The 21,704-nt window shown below is 32.6% G+C and overlaps 2 protein-coding genes and 1 pseudogene across 2 annotated transcripts; all 3 read left to right on the plus strand.

The window, feature by feature from the left end:
- Positions 1-6,082: 6,082 nt before the first annotated feature.
- On the plus strand, positions 6,083-6,751 carry LOC135151620 (serine/threonine-protein kinase SAPK6-like; annotated as a pseudogene).
- A 2,009-nt stretch (positions 6,752-8,760) lies between these two features.
- LOC108215092 (dehydration-responsive element-binding protein 1B) lies at positions 8,761-15,397 on the plus strand. The gene is made up of 2 exons (XM_064090391.1): positions 8,761-8,848; positions 14,392-15,397. Exon 2 carries the CDS (start codon positions 14,508-14,510, stop codon positions 15,213-15,215), a length of 708 nt encoding a protein of 235 aa, XP_063946461.1. The 5' UTR covers positions 8,761-8,848; positions 14,392-14,507; the 3' UTR covers positions 15,216-15,397.
- Positions 15,398-17,877: 2,480 nt separating this feature from the next.
- LOC108213281 (dehydration-responsive element-binding protein 1E) lies at positions 17,878-18,990 on the plus strand. The gene has a single exon (XM_017385060.2). It carries the CDS (start codon positions 17,985-17,987, stop codon positions 18,624-18,626), a length of 642 nt encoding a protein of 213 aa, XP_017240549.1. The 5' UTR covers positions 17,878-17,984; the 3' UTR covers positions 18,627-18,990.
- Positions 18,991-21,704: the final 2,714 nt, after the last annotated feature.

A 21,704-nucleotide genomic window follows, 5' to 3' on the forward strand; every position in this document is an offset into this window, starting at 1 on the left:
ATGGGTCCCACCACTATACCCACTTTTCATCTAACTTTACTCATTCCATACAATATTTCTTGGTCTCCGTGTCCCAACCATTTGTATACAAATGACTGGGACGGAGGGAGTATTAAAATGTGCAAAATTTCGTTGCTTACGCGTGTCTAGGGCGTGTGTCACGTACGACAAACAAGTAGATGTTCTAGACCACGAGATCCCACATGTTTGTTATCCACCTCGTAAACACGCGTGGTCTTTCATTTTGCCTAACGTGGCAACTTGTTTAGGATGATGGGTTTGTCCCGTTTATAGTAATTAAACGTTTAAATTAATCATATCATCAACGAAGTTTTCAACCAGTCTTGTCAGCTAGTGTGAGGCAATTTACCGACTACTTAGTTTAGGATTAATCTTTCCATTTCAATCATCTATATTGAATTTTTTATATATAATATTGATACGTTTTTAAAGTTTTATGAAATATAATTTTATAAGATTTTTTTAAAATTTTGTTTCTGAATAAAACTTTATAATAATTTATAAAATTATATTTTGTAGTAAATTTGAAATACATAGGAACTTTCTTCCTCAAATATATACTGATCAACGGAGTACAAATTAATGACTACTAGCAGGTAGTGCTGGCCAAACGGGCGGTCCGGGACGGGTCGGGCCGAATTTTCATCGGGCCGGGCTACATATATATGATTCGTAACCGGCCTGTCTGATTACGCGGGCCGGTCCGGTTCCGGGCCGATTCGTAACGAATCAACTCGTGAACCGATTCGCGGGTTCACGAGTTGAAACGGTTCATTTTTATTTTATTTTTTAATTTATTTTTTATGTTTTTTAATCAAATATTTGTTTTAAATAATCATTTTATTTTATAAATAAAAGAAGTCAAGAGAAAAGAAGTCTAGAAAAAATAAAATAAAGCATGAAACAAAGGGTCCTGGAACTCGCGGGCGGGCGGGCTGAATGATTCGTTCGATTCGCATGATTCGTTCGATTCGTTCGATTCGTGTAATAATTCGTCTGATTCAAATTGCACAAGTTTCTTACCATTTACAAACTTTGAAAGTGATTTTTATTAAATAATTATTCAAACTAACGCTGGGCATTTGAATATATAAAACTCGATATTTACCTTCCTCCTCGATTCATATTTACATGTACATTAAATTATAGAACATTATTTAATATTATAAAATAGGTCCTTAGACTTTTTAAATTATTTTGATGTATGAATTAATTTTTAGAATTATTATTAAATTGTTATTTTAATATAAATTAATAAATATAATATTATTAAAATTTTAAATTTTTACAATTATGATATGATATATATTCCAAATATTTGGTACTCTAATTTTATAACTCTAATGACTTTGTAGATGTTAATATATTTATTTAATATTAAATAAAAGTAGGAAGATAAAAAGTTAAAGAAAATATTAAAAAATTTAACATTTGACTGATTCGTTGACCGGCTCGTTCGATGATTCGTTCGGCTCGTTCGTTCGATGATTCGTTTGGGTCAGATTCGTTTGATTCGCGGGCCGGTTCCGGGCCGGTTCCGAGTTCCTACCTAATGATTCGTATTCGATTCGTAAAATTTAACGAGTCGGGCCGGGCCGAATCAAACCCGCCACGAGTCGAATTTTAACGAATTTTTATCCGGTCCGGTTCCGAACGAGCGGTTCGAACCCGCTCATTTGGCCACCTCTACTAGCAGGAGATTAAGAGCGTGTTTCTCTTAGTATAGTGCAATTTTAGTCACTTGACAACTAAGATTTCACTAATTAACACACTTGTTAGGACCCTAAATGTTCGGGCATGGTCCTACGTGACCCGTCTGTTGTCCCGACAGTAACCCACATACCTTTCTTCAGTGGACCAATTTTACTGGCCATTACTGACATGTAGCTTTCTTTCTCTAGAAAGCAGATGATATGTGGACTAGTCTCTCTCGCTTAGTTGCTTCAATAATTTTATCTAAGTATCCATGGACTGTATATTATCCAATGGTCAGTAATCACTGTTCGCACTCGTTAAGACTAAGATTTTGTCGGAGAAATGGTAGAATGCTTACAATAATTCTACGCTTTCATCGACGTGGTTACTTCACATTATTTTATTTATATGAATAGGCATATCAGTGCTAAATATGAGTAGAACAGTAATTGCATTAACTCGACGTAGGTGAATGGAAATGGATGTTTCAATTCCAGGATATCATTGGCGTCACTGTATTCATCATCTATGTGCATATAGGATCTTGGTATTCGTATCCAAGTAGAAATGAGACTAAAATGAGGACTATAGTCACTATACTGTGTATCTTTGCCAAATAATTCCTAATCAAATAAGTGCTCATTTTCAGTTAAAATAATACTGTATATATATAATCTATCTTATATATACTATATAGAGGTAGGTTCAAATTATAACCTATATTAAAGTTAGATTACGGCAGAATGAATGTTATTGATGTAACAAGCATTTAAATATAATAATAATGAGTTACATATCAATCATAATGATATAGTAAATGTACAAGTTGTATTTCATTCTATAAATGCAAATAAAATCTTAAATTATCTTTCAAAATTAACAATTTCAATTGTATCTTTCATTATATTAATATTTTGTACGTACATTCTTAGAAAATATAAAAATTCTGCAACAGTATCAATATAATAGTCTAATAAAATCATGTATAATATACATGTACTGCAGCAATATTCTACTTAACTAACCATTTTAATTGTGTTTTTCATTATACTAATAATTTGTACGAACATTCTTATAAAATATAAAAGTTTTGTAGGAGTATCAATACTATAGTCTACTAAAATTGTGTATTTTATATAAGTACTGCAATAATATTTTTCTTAACTAACAATTTTAATTATATTATCTGTTGTACTAATATTTTGTACAAACTTTCTTATAAAATATAATAGTTTTGTAGCAGTAATAGTTAAAATAATGTATAATATATAACGGACTGTAACAATGTTTTTATTTTCTAGGCCCAGTAAAAAATAATAAAAAATATACTGCAGTAGTATTTTATACTGATGTAGTGTTTTAGTCAACAGTTAAGACAATATATAATGTTTTTATGTTTCACACGGACACACACTCTTTCATTCACACAGACTCTCTTCTTGTTTTCGACATAAATGGATTCTCATTCTTACACCGGAGGGGCTTGACGGCCACCACCCCCGGTCGAGCCTTGTTTTGCAGGACTCCCTCCCGGTTCTTTCCACCATTTCTCGGCGACAGGACCGTGAAGCCGAGGTCAACAGAAGGAGACGATTATGGCCTTATCATGTGGCGCGCCAGGAAGGGGCTGGTCAGAGAAACTCTCTCCCTTACCTCTTATGGTCTCTTTGAAGGGTTCAGATCTGTCAAGGAGCACAAAAAAATGGCGGAGCCGTTCAAAAAGATGGAAAAACCAAAGAGTTTTAGATCTGATAAAAATCAAGTCAACTCGCGACTAGCTCAATCTACTGTCTAAATCAAGCCAGCACAATGGCGGAAGCACGACAGATCCAGTGTTGAAGCTTTTAACGGAACATTAGATCTGGGCAAGGAATATGGTTCAGGTTCAATTAGGGCTCCAACCCAGCGATTCGGTTTTGACTCACTCAGTCAACTCGGCTTGAGAGTGAATCCAGCGAGTCATCTGACGGGTCAACTCAGTATCTCTCTCTCACTCTTATTTATTTAATCTTATGCCCCGCGGTGTTCATCGGAGATTTTTGTGCACATCTAATTTGACCTGTTCAACTTGGCTATTTTGCTCTTCAACTACACTTCCTTAAAACAAATCATTATATATGATGTACAATTCTATTTATATATGAAATTATGTCTGAAACTGCTTGACCAGCAAATTTTTATCTTGCTTTTGCCTTTCCGGTTTAAATGTTTTAGCTTTATAATTTATGCTGCTATAACTGGATTAGACTAGATGGATCAGCATTACTCATTCTATTGCACAATCCGCTTTTGTCAAAGTATTTTTAACTCAGCTCACTGATTCATCCACTTTTGCACTTGCGTCCATATTGAAGCATTTTCACATGAGTTTTTGCTTAAACTATTCGCGTGATTGGTGATGCCTGGGATGTGGCATATTGTATTGCCAAGTATGCATATGTGCAATTTCTTAAGGCATATTCTTTTTACTGTATTGTACATGATATTTCACAAGTTTGGCACATATACTATTAAGTTGGCAATTGCCAGACCAAAAGTATCCAATATACTTGCTCTGGTAAAAAATATCTACATGATGTCTTTGAGGCTATAATTAACATTAGCAATTGCAGAGACATATTGACTCATAGTTTACTATCTTTATTTCCAGTCTATTATCCATTTCACTTATTTTCTACAACTACAGCTTACTTTATGTATTTTAATACACTGAACTAGTTTTTTTTGTACTTGGCGCGTATTCTTTCTTTTTACAAACATATATCTCACTACATTCTGCATATTGATCGTCATATATTTTATCGTTTATTGCAATTCTGCTGCTTTATTATATTACACATACAATCCATGTTATACCTATTCTTATAAGTTTATTATATCTTCTTATTCTTTTAGTTCTCGCAGTCATTTTTTTGGTGTTTCTCATTTTCAAAAATTTTACTGTATTAACACGAATGACTGCTTATTACTCATTTTTTTTTTTTGGTTCCTGATCGATAAATTGTTTATATCGCATGAATAAGAAAACAACGTCAGGATTTGTTGCAATGTTGATTTAGGGTCATAATTCCTTTGGCAAGAATTGCCTAACTTTTGCCTACCATACTCTACTTAACTTGGCCGAATAGATAACATAGAAAATTTCCTGTACTAAGTGAATGAGAGTCTGATAGACTCTTTACCTGAGCTTAAAGCCGGCCATGGCCTCATTCTTACATATTTACTAGACTCTGAGAGTATAACTAAAGTGCACACTTCTACAACTCTACGTATACACAGAATCTTTTTATATGTGCAGAATAAGTGAACATGAATAACATGCTTCTACTGTAACCGGTATCTCTGGCTACTTTTATTTTAAACACATATTAATGCTAATTGTTTATATGACATCCATGTTGACACTGATTTATGCTGATATATTGGAAAAAGTTGTATAAAACCGAACAAATCAAGTTGCAAAAGCAAGTATGGGGCACCTTTTATCAGAATAACATCATTCTATACTCCTGCAAGTATCATCTTTGATGCATTTAAATGTCTTAAATTACTTCTTCAAGTCTAGCTAAGTTTCTAATAATTATATGGCATCTATTTTGCCTCGCTCTGCTTTATTTCAAGTGTTATGAACTAGCCAAAGAACCATATTACCAAGGGCGAAAAGAAGAATTATTTGTATGTTCAAGTTCAATTCTCAGACAAAGAGAAAGATAAAGAAAAGTCTATTAAGCCTCATTGGTCATCGGAGCTCCAGTATTTTGAGTAATCGAAAGCTTTATGGTAGAAGAATGCCTTCATTTCAACTTTGGCGTCAGGGTGGAGTCATTGCTGCTTTATCTTCCTCTGGAGAATTCTATTTCAGCATAACCATATATTCCCTGGAAATGACTTTGAGAGCATTGCCTGGAAGCTTATCATGCTGCTTTATCATACATATTTTCTCCTGGATGCTGCTTTTTTGAGGGAGATATAAGACAAAAGCTGAAAATTACATTACTTAGCAAGAGTATTCGAAGCTTCCATAAGTTCATCACTGTTTCCTGGACTTGTCAGAGGGACTGCAGAGATTCGACAGAGAATTATGTCATGCAGTACAAGCAAACTCGGCTAACGAGTCAAGAACTCATCTAGAGTTTTAATCAAAATGCAAGACGAATTCGAAAGGGATCCATTCTTCTTCCAGAATCTATCAACACTAAACAATCGAGGGAGAATTTTATGACTTAAACTATACTTGCAACCTCAAAGCTAGTTGATCATGGCATATAGCTCAGAGTTTCTTGATATGCACCTCAGATTATCCGGAAACTACAGCATCAAAAGCCCTGTTAGAACAGAAGTCTGAAGATGGGATTGTGCAAACCCGATGGCCCAAATCTTGATAAAAGAAAAAAAAAAGAAAAAAAGAAACTCACAGAATTTGTACCTGGGCAATCTCTCTCATGCAATGCAAATATGTCACAGAGATCTGAATTTGGAGAACACGCTACTAGATGGCAGTCCTGCTCCTCGCCTTAAGATATGTGATTTTGGTTACTCCAAGTCATCTTTGCTGCATTCAAGGCCAAAGTCAACTGTGGGAACTCCGGCATATATTGCACCTGAAGTTCTCTCCCGTCATGTATACGACGGCAAGTTGGCTGATGCATGGTCCTGTGGAGTGACTCTTTATGTTATGTTAGCGGGAGCATATCCTTTTGAAGATCCTGATGACCTGAAAAATTTCAGAAAAACGATTCAGCGAATAATGGCCACTCAATACAAAATACCCAAGTATGTTCACATTTCTCAGGATTGCAGGCACCTTTTTTCTCGCATATTTGTTGCAAGTTCTTCCAGGAGGATTACAATCAAAGAAATCAAGAGTCATCCATGGTTCTAAAAGAATCTGCCAAAGGAGTTAACAGAAGCCGCTCAAGCCAGCTACTACAGAAGAGACGTTGCCCCGAGTAGCATCTCCCTCCAAACCATCGACGACATAATGAAAATGGTGATTCTAAAGAAAACTGAAGCCTCAACCAGCTACTTCATCTAATGCTATACATAGACTTTCATAAGTCTTTAAATGCTTCTGGATTCCAACTTCATGATCAGAAGATAAAGGAATTAAAGTTCTGGTAACATCTACCAACTATTCAGAAAACCAGCCTCATTCAGACCCTCCGAGGGCAAAAAAAAAAAAGAAGAAGAAGAAGGAAGAAGAATGACAATACTGCAGTAAACTAATGGATAACTTCTGGGAGAGAAACGACACCCGACAAAACTATCTTTCCAAGATTATCAACAACTATTCAGGCTGGATACACTATTTGCCGAGCTGTTGATAGAGCTTCGAGCACATTACTCTTGCTGCTATAAAAAAAACAAGAAGAAAGATTTCAACAAGTCGAAAGCCAGAGAAGGACTTCCAAAGCATCAACACAACTTCATAGAAAATGCATAGCTGAGCGGAACTCTCGGACGTCAATCCACTCCGATGATCTCTTGCGGAGCCTCATCTGTTCTATAGAACACGAAAATATATCAGCAACAAGACAATTAGGACGTCACTCTTGAAGAATCTACTCAAGCTATTCTCTGAACATCATTGCAGTAACACAACACATGACGGACTACATTCCGTTACTATCAAATAATATGGGACTTCACCCCCATACACAAACACAACAGATGACGGACTATCCCGTTACTATCAAATAATATGGGACTTCACCCCCATACACAAACACAACACATGACGGACTATCCCGTTACTATCAAATAATATGGGACTTCACCCCCATACACAAACACAACACATGACGGACTATCCCGTTACTATCAAATAATATGGGACTTCACCCCCATACACAAACACAACACATGACGGACTACATCCCGTTACTATCAAATAATATGGGACTTCACCCCCATACACAAACACAACACGTGACGGACTACATCCCGTTACTATCAGATAATATAGGACTCCATCCCCCATACACAAACACAACACATGACAGACTACATCCCGTTCCAACTCACTGCAATAAGTTAAAGGAGTGGGGGGCAATGATAGTGTCTTCCTCCGAAACATTATCATTTTCACACGCTTTTCCCACATCATAATATATTCTCTATACACATGGCGTATTATTTACTTTTACATTATGCAAATTTTATCACATTATGTACTATACAGGAAATGAGACAGGTGAAAGAGCGCAATTCATGGTTGTAGTACCCGCCTCCACCAGTTTAAATTGTCTAGAAATCTTGAACTCAAAATTCGGATCCAAGGCACCAAGTCTAATTGCTTCCTCGAACCACTAAAGTAATTCAAAGAAGCAGGGGGGCAATGGTAATACCTGCTACCATAAGTACACACTAACAACCATTTAAGCAAGGGATCACGAGAACTATGCCCGCCACCCGGAGACATGACGAGAACACTTGAGAGCATGTGCCTATTAGCGACGGAGGTCGTGTCACAACAGGTATCAATATCCACTGTAAATAGATATGAATCACTACACACCAACACAAACAATACTCTGGACAACAAAATCATTATTAGCTTTTTACTGTTGTAAGATTTGCACAATACAGAGTAAGTTAAATGATCAAGTCACACATACACTTTTGATAGTATTCATGATCAGGCAAAAAATCCTAAAACACTCCCGCAGTATCTTATACTCCTCCAACTCACTAAAGTAAGTTAAAGGAGTGGGGGGCAATGATAGTACCCCGCTTGAGCAGGGTCTTTTACCCGGCTCCATTATATAATGCCCGCCTCCACAATCTTTTACCCGCTCTGCAATGCTTTTACTGTTACAATATATATATATATTCTATCACACAAATAATGGGACAGGAGGATGACGGGACGAGATAGGCACTCCTTATAAAGGTTATGGTATCATTCTTTCACACGGACACACACTCTTTCATTCACACAGACTCTCTTCTTGTTTTCGACATAAATGGATTCTCATTCTTACACCGGAGGGGCTTGACGGCCACCACCCCCGGTCGAGCCTTGTTTTGCAGGACTCCCTCCCGGTTCTTTCCACCATTTCTCGGCGACAGGACCGTGAAGCCGAGGTCAACAGAAGGAGACGATTATGGCCTTATCATATACTATATAGAGGTAGGTTCAAATTATAACCTATATTAAAGTTAGATTACGGCAGAATGAATGTTATTGATGTAACAAGCATTTAAATATAATAATAATGAGTTACATATCAATCATAATGATATAGTAAATGTACAAGTTGTATTTCATTCTATAAATGCAAATAAAATCTTAAATTATCTTTCAAAATTAACAATTTCAATTGTATCTTTCATTATATTAATATTTTGTACGTACATTCTTAGAAAATATAAAAATTCTGCAACAGTATCAATATAATAGTCTAATAAAATCATGTATAATATACATGTACTGCAGCAATATTCTACTTAACTAACCATTTTAATTGTGTTTTTCATTATACTAATAATTTGTACGAACATTCTTATAAAATATAAAAGTTTTGTAGGAGTATCAATACTATAGTCTACTAAAATTGTGTATTTTATATAAGTACTGCAATAATATTTTTCTTAACTAACAATTTTAATTATATTATCTGTTGTACTAATATTTTGTACAAACTTTCTTATAAAATATAATAGTTTTGTAGCAGTAATAGTTAAAATAATGTATAATATATAACGGACTGTAACAATGTTTTTATTTTCTAGGCCCAGTAAAAAATAATAAAAAATATACTGCAGTAGTATTTTATACTGATGTAGTGTTTTAGTCAACAGTTAAGACAATATATAATGTTCTACATAAATATATTATTTTTTATTATTATAATTTTTGTAAAAAAAAATTCATAGTTAACAATATCCCGCAAAAGAATTTTTTTTTTGAAACATGTGTAAAAAAATTTAAATTTAAACTATATCATCCATTAGTATTCATTGGATGATATATATTACATCACAAGGTTGTAAAAATCGAAACTCGGTCCAACTCGGTTTGGTTCCAAGAAAAATGAGTACTCAGAACTCGGGAGGGTACTTGGAATGAGTTATCGGATAACTAATCGGGTATTTTTTTAATTAATTTTCTTCTCTCATATATAATTATATACTGATTAATAATAAAACTATCTAATAATATTAATATTTTAATAACACACTTGAAATAATGAAGTTCAAATAAAAGTTACTTGTTTGATAGGTTTTGACATAATAATCATTCACAAGTTTTAATGATAAAACATATATACTTTCTAATTAATGTCAATACTTTGCAAAAAAAAAAAAGATCAAAACATATATAAATTTACGTTTAGTCTCTTTTGAAATAATTTTCAAATAAAACAATAAAAAATTGATAAGTCAAACTCGGATTTGACCTCGAGTACTCGGGGTCAAACCTAGTTTTGACCCTTTTTTTAATAAATCGGTTTTGAACCCGATTACCCAGAACTCGGATCGGACGAGGGGTTAAAAACGAGTACTCGGAATGAGTACTCGGCTGACTCGGCGATTTTTAGAACATAACATCAGTATATATTAAGAATGTAGATAACTCTAAATATTTTTAATTACATTAGTTATAGAAAATATTTAAATTTGTTTCAAAATATCATTTATTGTGCCTTCTTAAATATGTATATTATAATTTTATTTTATTTCTAATAAATAATGTACTGTATAATAAAATTAGAGTATAGATGTATAATACATGAGTCAGATTTCAGCCCTTCAATCTTTTACAATCTAATGGTTAATATCAAAATTCCAAGTTTCTAATTTTAATTGGTTCTACGAGGAACCGAACCACACACACAGATATATATATATTGAGTAAGGTTGGAGGGAGAACCTTACTATCAAGAGAACCGAGGGAACTCTTAGATGCCGTTCATTTTTTAGAAAGAATATATTTATTACCTTCTTTAAATTAGATCACAATATATCAAATTCTAAGTATCAACAAGGGCAATCTCGAACAGAATCTACTTGAAAATATTTACAGATCTTCTATATTTGGTAATTTCCACATCTCAAAGCTGTAATCAAATAACGTAATTTACTACAGAATTTGGAATCCAAATCTTGTATATTTAAGATATTTTTTATATTTGGTATTGCCGACAACTCAATTTATCAATTATAGTAAGATAATTAATATAATTATAGTAAACAATGTGCTAAATACATAACTAAACACTTTAAAGAATTTTAAAATAATATATACATTAAGAAGATTTTATTAAATATTCACTTATAATTTCAAACGTCATTAACTTTATTCCTTAGAATTTGATATTTATATTTTGCTGAGATTCTATTAAATATTTACTTATGAATTCAACTAAGTATTTGATAATTCAATTGGTGATTTATATTTTCTTTTAGTTATAAAGCCGTTATTTTTTAATATTGAATATTATAGTACTATTAACTAGAATATTATATTTTCTTTTAGTTATAAAACCGTCATTTTATATTTTACTAATTATTTTATATTGCATATTTTATCTATTTAGGAAACGTATTTACTTGTATATTTTATCAACTTCTTCATGTTATAAATAAATTTAAAAATGTCCTCATCTTAATTAGAAATCTTTAAATTTGAAAGAATCTTAAAGATACTCTTTTGAAGAATCTTATGGGAACATTTTATAGAATCTCATTTTTTACAATACAAAATAATAAATTTCTCAATATTTTGATCAAAAATTCAAAGAAATTCTAAAAGAATCTTTTGAAATATATATATACACATATATTATTTTATAATAGAATATTCTAAATAACTATTTCAAGATTGATAACTGATGAAATACTTAGTCAAACGCTTAACACAAGATTAAAATTATTTTGATAAAAAATTGAATAATTATATTCATAAAAGATTCTCAAAGGTGTTTTATAGTATTCCTTAAAATTAAAAACACACGTTAATATTTCCTTTTATATCTATGTGAATATCAGTAAAAAAATAAAATCTCAGTAAAAAAAATAATTTCCAAAGATTCTGGATATAATAGGTAACAAAATTGATTGTTAAAAAAAAAAAGGTTCTACTAGATGTTCTACGACGTGTATATAAATGTTTAAATTTGAAAGAATCTTAAAGATACTCTTTTGAAGAATCTTAAGGGAACATTTTATAGAATCTCATTTTTTACAATACAAAATAATAAATTTCTCAATATTTTGATCAGAAATTCAAAGAAATTCTAAAAGAATCTTTTGAAATATATATATACACATAGATAATTTTATAATAGAATATTCTAAATAACTATTTCAAGATTGATAACTGATGAAATACTTAGTCAAACGCTTAACACAAGATTATAATTTATCAAATAAAAAGTTAAATTATTATATTCATAAAAGATTCTCAAAGGTGTTTTATAGTATTCCTTAAAATTAAAAACACACGTTAATATCTCCTTTTATATCTATGTAAATATCAGTAAAAAAAATAGAATCTTAGTAAAAAAATAATTTCCAAAGATTCTGGATATAATAGGTAACAAAATTGATTTTTAAAAACAAAAAAGGTTCTACCGGATGTTCTACGACGTGTGTATATTTAATTGTTATTAATGTAAATCAACATATTCATATTAAAAAATATTTAATGAAAGATTCTCTCAACTGTTTCAATATAGAAATGCAGCAATGAAGATTTTCCTATTTTATTTATGGATAAATTATTATTAAATGAAATTCTGATTATTTATTATCAGAATTTTATTTATCATATATTACACCAAATAACTATGAATAGAACCGTTAAGAAAATCTGAGAATTTTTTCTCAAAGATTCTTGATATAATAGGTAATAAAATCATATTACATTGATTGCTTTGATTACTGTAATAGACAACTGTAGAATTTTAAGACACTTAAAAACAACAAGAAAAGTCATTAAAAAGGGTAATAAATTGCTATTTAATTCTATGTATTTTGTTGTACAGAAATACCCCCAACATCACTAGATTTGATTGATTTTGTAAAGATATAATTTCAGAATACAATTATATTAAGATTCTTAATCAACGGCAGATGCAGGAGTTCTCTCGGTTCTCTTGATAGTATGAGTTCTCCCAGGATCTTACTCCTATATATATATATATATATATATATATATATATATATATATATATATATATATATATATATATATATATATATATATATATATATATATATATATATATATATATATATAGACACACACATATAAGATATACTTAATAATATCGTGTATAGTTCCGATACAAACTTACAAACTTTATTTTTTTTATTTTTCGTATGTGTTAATTATTACTCCCTCTGTCCCTTCCATTTCTTTACACTTTCCTTTTTGAGGTGTCCCATCCAATTCTTTACATTTCAAAACTTACCAAATATGGTTAATGGGTCCCACCACTTCTCCACTTTTTTTTCCTTTTCACACTACTTTTACTCCACTATCTCCTTTTTATACATTAAAAATCAGTGGGTCCCACCACTTCACCCACTTTTCTTTCTCTTTTCAACTACTTTATTCATATTTCTTAACCTCCGTACCCAACCCATTCGATAAGAAATGGGAGGGACGGAGGGAGTAGTTATATAAGGTATCTATGTTGAAAATAGTTGAAAATACATCACCATTTCATTAGAAAACATATAAATAAACAATTTTTTCAACATATATATAATTTTCAATATTGTTTTAACATATTTTTTTTTTTGAAAATCGGTTAGAATTGTGTTGGAGAATTACATAAACTAATTTTTCAGTGTAAGAATTAGTTAAACGTATTGTATAACCAGTATTTATGTTTCTAGACCCTAAACAAACCCAGAAGTATAGTTTAAGCATCTCTATAAATATATTCAACACAATGATAATTAGTACTATAATGTGTTGAAGAGACGATTTATATAAAATCCAGTCAAATATTGATCAATTTAGTGTTGAAAGTCAAAATTAAACAACTAAAAAAGACGGATTGAACAACACATTACAGCCGTTCCACACATTATATAAATTTTTTTCATCGTTCAGCACATGCTTTAATACTTCTATAAATATAGTTTTATAATATATTTATTAAAATTATTTTTTCATAAATAAAAATTTAATCATTAAGTTTTTCCTAAAATTAAAAGAATACAAGTTGTTTCCCGTCCCGGGTTTGAGGTGGAGTAACAGAGGATATAAACATTAGTAAAAGGAAATTGCTAGAGACCCCAAAAAATCATCCCAAATTTTTTTCCCAAATGATGTGTCATAGTGTGATTGGTTGCTTTCACTCTCATAATAATGAGACCCCCTGCAGATTCATCAATCACCCAATCATAATATTCCACGTGTTCGCCACGTCATTCGGCAAAAAATTTTAGGAATTTTTTTTTGGGGTCTCTAGCATCACCCTTAGTAAAAACTAAAAAGTTCCCGGAATTTGATCGACGAGTTATAATATTACAAACAAATACAAAAATACAATAAAAAGGAAAGTCCCATGTAAGGTTAAATGAATCCCACGCGTGCATGAATGAATGTGAACTATACACAGCTGGAATCTAGTGTTAACTTATTTGTCGTACGTCACACACGCTATTGACACGCGTAAGTAACATAATTATCCACATTTCTTTTATTTTTTGCAGCTATATATAAAAGATCTCCCAACCACTTGCTCATTAAAAAACCAAAAAAATCTAAAGAAGCTTTACACTCAAGTTCATACACACTCTTTAGTCTTTCACTACCAATATAAGTACATATGGACAATTTCTTCTCCAATTTGGACCAAGCTCTCCCTCAGTACCCCGACTCCTCATCCAGCGGCGGCAGTTCCAGTGCAAATTACACTGACTCCCCAGCTCAAAACTCTTATGAAGTGCTGCTGGCTTCTAGTAATCCGAAGAAACGCTCCGGAAGGAAGAAATTTAAGGAGACGCGCCACCCTGTTTACAGAGGAATCAGGCGCAGGGATTCAGGCAAGTGGGTTTGCGAAGTTAGAGAACCTACTAATAATTCTCGAATCTGGCTCGGAACTTATCCCACTGCGGAAATGGCGGCTCGGGCTAATGATGTTGCAGCCATTGCACTCAGAGGTCGAAATGCCTGTCTTAATTTCGCTGACTCTGCATGGAGGTTGCCTGTACCGGCTTCGTTAGATGTTAAGGACATTCAGATAGCTGCGGCGAAAGCAGCGGAGGCCTTTAGGCCAAAGAAAAATGATAATGCAGCGGGTACAAGTGCGGAGAAGGCATCAGTGTTTCCCGAAAATGAGATGATGTTGATGGATGATATATTTGGATTTCATGAAAATGATAATGAGAGGATTTACGTGGATGAAGAAGCGATATTCGGGATGCCGCAGCTGATAAACAGTATGGCGGAAGGAATGATGCTTCCACCCCCTCAATATGGTGGCGATGACATGGAAGATGACAAGGAGCTTCCTTTATGGAGTTATTCATTCTAATATGCACCCCTGCACTATATGTTTATGTACTACTACTACAGAACTACTAGTTTTTAATTGGATGTGCCGACTGCGAGTGTTAATAATGTTAAACATTGTGTATCTAGTGTGCCACAGTAAGTCCCCAACACTAGGATTTTGGTCAAAGAAAGTGAATGTGGAGATCTCTGTATTTTATTCGAGATTCATCTCAAATTATGCAAAATTAGGTTGTCTGCTTTGGTGAAGTTGTATTTGCTTCAGACTAGCAAGGGGACCTGACAGAAGCCAATTGTCAATTGCCAAGAATGACTTATTTGTGGCGAAGACTCCGTTTTGAATTCAAGAATGCAGTACCAGAGATGTTGTGTTTTGCAAATCACTTTTACCAGTGATTTATCTGGTAATCTTCTGTTGTCTATCAAATAGTATGGCAGTTAAATTCTTCCAAATTTTATGACATCATATATTTCGACTGGGCACTGACACACTTTATGAGTGTCGTTAATTACTCCGGGCCATTGGAGTAGGCCAGTCGGATGTTAAAAAAGTTCATCATCAGCTCCCGTTTCATAAATCCAGAACTAATCTTTCAATGGACTACTACTCGTCTACTCCCATAGCATTCTCTACAGTATTCTGCGTAGAGTACTATGACAGAGCTACAATATTAAAAATTTTACATATCCTCCTGCAATTCTGGAAAAATACTAATTCATTTGTTAATCAATTAAGAACATCTCCGGCAATTTGTTTTACTGAAAAAAAATATATGTGTGAAATTTATAGATGATATAATTATAAAATCTTAGCGCTAAAATTATAATCAAACTCGTCAATAGATAATTATCAAATATCCTGGGAGCCGTAAAGAGATCCTAACGGCTTTTTCCAAAAGACTCGAGTATAAATAAATTATATTTTTCTTTCGGATAAGTTTCGTCACAATCTGGTGGTGTTTGTAGCAGAAGAGGCATCGATTTATTTATTTTTATAAAATAATTTGACGTCGCCATGAAGTTTAAAATATTTTAATTCATGAAATATTTTATGTAAATAAAGAAAGACTTGACTATAATTCTATACTCCATTTTGTATCCAGTCCAGGACCTCTATCATTTCCTTAATAAAATGTCTATATAGAAATGACATGAAAGTGGCGCTCATACAAGGAACGAGCTTGTTGCTCCTGTTTCAGCGATCACAGTATAGTGTATTTCATTGCTCCACCTTTCTACAAATCTTCTGACAAATTAGTCATCACTTGTGGGTTATAATCTTGAATCATATCTGTTACTTCGTCCCTTCCAATTGCATGAACTCGTTTGACTAGCACCAAGAAATTAGAATTTATTCCAAATTATATGATCTCCTTTAATTAGCATCATTTTTAAGAGATTGAAATTTAACCTAGTAATAATCACAAAAATGAGATAATAGATGTTAAAATAAGTGTATTATATAAATATATGGTTGTGATAATCTTAAATGAATGGTTTATTTTTTTTGGGACATCCAACAAAAAAAAGAGGTCATATAAAATGAGAAGAGAAAGCATTATTTTACCTAATTTTCTAATAATTATAATTAACCTCATTCATACATTAATGTCTCATCAAAACAAAGAAGACATTTTCTAAATAAAAGGTTAGCAAATAATGAATAGATTATGAGACCGTTTGACTTCGTATAAAAGAAGTGCTTACTACTTATCAGTGGGAAATTATTTATAATTTAAAAATAATTTTTAATTTATGTGTTTGGATAATTTTTTTCGTATTTATACATAATAATAATAAAATATGATAAATTATCTTCTAAAGTGGTACTTTACATGTTTTTAAAATCAATTTTTTAATAAATGTAAGTCGCTAAAAGAATAAGATTTTCAACTTCTTAAATTCAGAGGAAAATTGATTTATAAATTTTATAAAAAAAATGATACAAAAGAGTTATTTATGACCTATAAAAGCATGGCCAAACACCACCCGTATAGAAGCGGAAAAATGGAGCAAACCAGAAAAGCGGGGTGCATATGAACCTCTGAAAATAAACGGAAAAAGGAATAGGAGGGTGACGGGTAAACGGGAGATGTATGTACTAAAATAAGGACAAAACCATATTCGCAATTTATACTTGTTGGGTATAAATTTTTTTAATATAATCATAAAATATGATAAATTATCTTTCAAAGTGGTACTTTATATTTTTAAAATCAATTTTTTTCAAAAAGAAGTCTAGAAATAGGATGTTCAATTTGTTAAATTCAATCAGAAATTAATTTATAAGTTTTATAAAAAATGAAATGAATAAACTGTTTATTACTTGTAAAACCCTTGCCAAACACCACCGGAATAGAAGCGGAAAAATGGAGCAAACCAGAAAAGCGGGGTGCATACGAACCTCTGTGAATAAACGGAAAAAGGAAAAGGAGGGTGTCGGGTGAACGGGTGATGTATGTGCTAAAATAAGGACAAAACCATATTCGCAAGGAAATTTCCATGAAAGGCAAAATTAACGAAAGCCCACGCGTGTATAAACTAAGGTGAATTATACACAGCTGGTGGCCTGTGTTAGTTTCATTAACTCCTTTGTCGTACGTCACACACGCTCAGTACACGCGTAAGGAATCATACTATCCACGATCTAAATCATATTTGCAGCATATAATCTCTGCCTCTCATCACATACTGACATGCTACTTAAGAAAGTCATAACTAAACAAGTTCACACACACTTGCAAGAAATCACTCAATTTTAAGTAATCACTTCACTCTCTAGAACTCATATATGGATCAGTTGAGTTCAAAACATGACTCTGAAGGCAAAGGCAAGAGCATCGACTCTGAAGGTCATAATTCGTACGAAGTGTTGCTGGCTTCAAGAAATCCCAAGAAACGCTCCGGGAGGATCAAATTTAAGGAGACGCGCCACCCTGTGTACAGAGGAATAAGGCGCAGAGATTCAGGCAAGTGGGTTTGTGAGGTTAGAGAGCCAATCAAAAACTCTCGAATCTGGCTAGGAACGTATCCCACGGCTGAAATGGCTGCTCGGGCTAATGATGTTGCAGCTATTGCACTTAGAGGTGAAACTGCCTGCCTTAATTTCGAGGACTCTGTATGGAGATTGCCACTTCCCGAGTCATCAGATGTTAAGGACATACAGATAGCTGCGGCCAAGGCCGCTGAGGCCTTTAGGCCACCGGAAAATGAGATGATGAGTGGGGAAAATACGTCATTAGTAGTGAAGGAAGATGATGAGATGTTTGACATGGATGAAGATGCGATCTTTAGGATGCCACAGCTCATTAACAATATGGCTGAGGGGATGCTGATTTCTCCGCCTCAATATGTGCAAAGTGATGGGTGTGATGAGCTCGATGATGACATGGAAGATGCCACCGACCTGTCTCTGTGGAGTTATTCATTTTGATTCATATATATCCCACCTTTGCTCTACCGCCTCCACTTGTAGGAGTCGACTAGAGTATTTTTTCCATCTGCCAGAGTGTTTGAGATTTTTGATTATGGTTTGTATATATCCCTGTTTTGAACAACAGAAGCAACTTCTTATTTTATTTCTGCTTTTTTAAATAAATAAGTTGAAAATAATTTTAAGAAGCACGCGAGAAACAAATTAGAAGTAAAAAATGATGAACGCTTTCTTTACAAATTGTACGGTTTCAAAAAGAAAGCTAGCAAAGCTGTGCAGCGCACATATCATTTTCTTAAATTGCAACAATATTGTTACTTGCAACAATATTATTGGCAAGTTTTAATACCGGTGTTTCAGTCCAGCTCGTTTTCTTAAATTTTGTTTAAAGACGACTATTTAATAAATAAATAAAAATTTATTAAGTCACTCTATTTTCTTGAATAAATGTTCCAATAATATTGTTCACACTTCACACAACATAAAATCCAGCGCAATACAGGCTCCAATCAAAATTTCTGTTCGAGTGAGACTATCTAATAAATAAATAAAAATTTATTAAGTCACTCTATTTTCTTAAATGGGTAAAGAGTTTCTACCTACTGTAGAAAATTATCTACCCCAGCATCCTTATACTACGTCGTTCCGTTACTAATTTACAAGATAAGAGCGGTACATGTTTTCTTTCTCTGGATCTTACTGCAAACTCCCTTTTTTCATCATCTTCTTTCGACGGTTTTCAATGACCCTTTCCACAGGCCTATTCCGCTTCCTACCTAGCTTGCTTATACCTATCCCATCAGAGGAAATATGACTCATTTTCTCAGAATTTTGAGCTCCACATCCATTGTCTATTAATCCTTCACCATGAACATTATAGGCAAGTTGGCATGTGCTGTAGCTACTTATTTCACCTGGCAAGCAAGCCGCTACACTTGCTCTACCAATTTGTGGCAGCGCTTTGAATGGAGGAAGATAGAAGAGATGTGAGAATATATGCAGGTGTGTGAAAGCAGAGATAAATTATTAGGGTAAATTAATAACCGAACGACGTAGTATAAGGGTGCTGGGGTAGATTAATTTCTACAGTGCTGGGTAGAAACTCTTTACCCTGGATGAATAAATGTTCACTTACAAGTTGTTCATTGTAAACTGTAACTTAAAAAACGACATATAGATTTAATCGATTTTAATTTGATGACTGAATTCTATCGAAGTTAAACCCAAATTCATTAGACCAAGTTTAATAGATTATATTTCTCATTATTTATTAATAACTAGTTGAGAAACCGCGCGTTGCGGCGGCCTATAAAAATTATATTAATGATTTAATATTAATATTTTAAATTTAATATTTGTTGGATAAAATAAATTTAATATTATAAAAATCTTGATGTAATACCAATCTAATATATAACATTGCAAAATTTGACTATAATTTATGGTGAAAAAATGAAAATAAATTTAAACATGTAATTAACAATTTAAAACACGGCGAATCTTAATTTTATTTGTTTTTTTTTTTTTAAAGTAATCATGTTATTACATTGTCACCTTCCTCCAATTTTTTTTAAATTGATTGTGCACAAAAATATCTAACTTAAATCCGTGAGATAGCGGTCTATAACTACCCTTACTTGCAACAACCTTTTTTTTTTTTAATACTGTATGAACAGTCTTCACTTAAAAGTTCAAGTTGCTTGAACAGAGCAAACAGATAATGCATGAATAATTTTTTCCACTATACAAAGTAAATCATATAAAAATTAACAAAAACAAACATGTCCGATGAACAAAACAAATATTATAAAGGAATAACCAACAAACATACATCACTAATAGTTAATTTGGTGATATCATCCATCAATATCATGTCAAGACTATATTCTTTTCCCGTGTTTGGATTTGTCGACTCCAACATAGCGGTCTATAACTATCTTTCCTTGCAACAACCTTTATTTGTTCTATAACCATCTTTCCTTGCAACAACCTTTACTTTTTTAATACTGTATAAACAACAACCTTCACTTGTCGTTGCAGAATAACGACACCACCGAGTTAGATATCGAGCAAGAGAACTATCACCAGAGAGAGGTAGGGTTGTGGCATTGAGAGAGAGGAAGTTGTGTTTAGATGATCCAAAACCCTACAATTTATAGGGGTATATTGAGAGAGAGGAAGTTGTGTTTAGATGATCCAAAACCCTACAATTTATAGGGGTATATTGAGAGAGAGGAAGTTGTGTTTAGATGATCCAAAACCCTACAATTTATAGGGGTATTTATAGATGCAGAGAGACTTGTGTGCTACTCTTTCCCATAATTAAATAATCTGAAACAAAATCAGATTAAAACTTTCAAGCTAATATATTCCATAAATAATTTGAAACAAAATCAGATTCTGAAAGTTACTTCTAATATACGTGAAACTAAAAAAGGTAGTTCTAATTTTTGATATATTTATCCAGAAATTCCAGAAAATTAGAAAAATAGAACGGAGCGATGTGAGAGGCGCCACCTACACGCCCCTCGCTTCTCCTTTATATAAGTATATTTTTTTTTTTTTTTTTTTTTTGATAATGAGAATGAATCTCAACAAAATTGATCCGGCAATTCACCGAGATAATTCTTTCATTCAAGAAAGCTTATCATCTAACCATCGGACATGCAAGATGACCGGGGAAATTTAGATAATAAAACTTTAATGTCCGAAAAGAAAAACCCGTCTTCTTCCAAGCATCCTGAAAATATAAACAAAGGAAACAAGGAGAATATAAGTCTATATATATAACTGATTATATATATATATATTATTAAAAAATAAAGAATAATATATCCAATAACTAATAATAATTAACATCATGTGATTATTATCATTCAACAAGTGAAAAGGGAAATTAAGTAAAGTCTCAACCAAAGATGGATCTTTGGTGAGACACTAACGAAAAAGATAATATACCGAAAAAATATAACAATTATTAACAAGCCAACAAAGTGGCACATAAAAGCCTCTTACAAGCCAAAAATAAGCCATCAATCATGGTCACCCATAAATGGTACAAAATAAGCCATCAATAGA

The sequence above is a fragment of the Daucus carota genome, chromosome 3 (assembly GCF_001625215.2).
Source record: "Daucus carota subsp. sativus chromosome 3, DH1 v3.0, whole genome shotgun sequence".
Classification (NCBI taxonomy): Eukaryota; Viridiplantae; Streptophyta; class Magnoliopsida; order Apiales; family Apiaceae; genus Daucus; species Daucus carota.

Excerpts from the sequence above, each read along its gene's own strand:
- LOC108215092 (XM_064090391.1), top strand. The coding sequence starts at position 14,508 with ATGGACAATTTCTTCTCCAATTTGGACCAAGCTCTCCCTCAGTACCCC.
- LOC108213281 (XM_017385060.2), top strand. The coding sequence starts at position 17,985 with ATGGATCAGTTGAGTTCAAAACATGACTCTGAAGGCAAAGGCAAGAGC.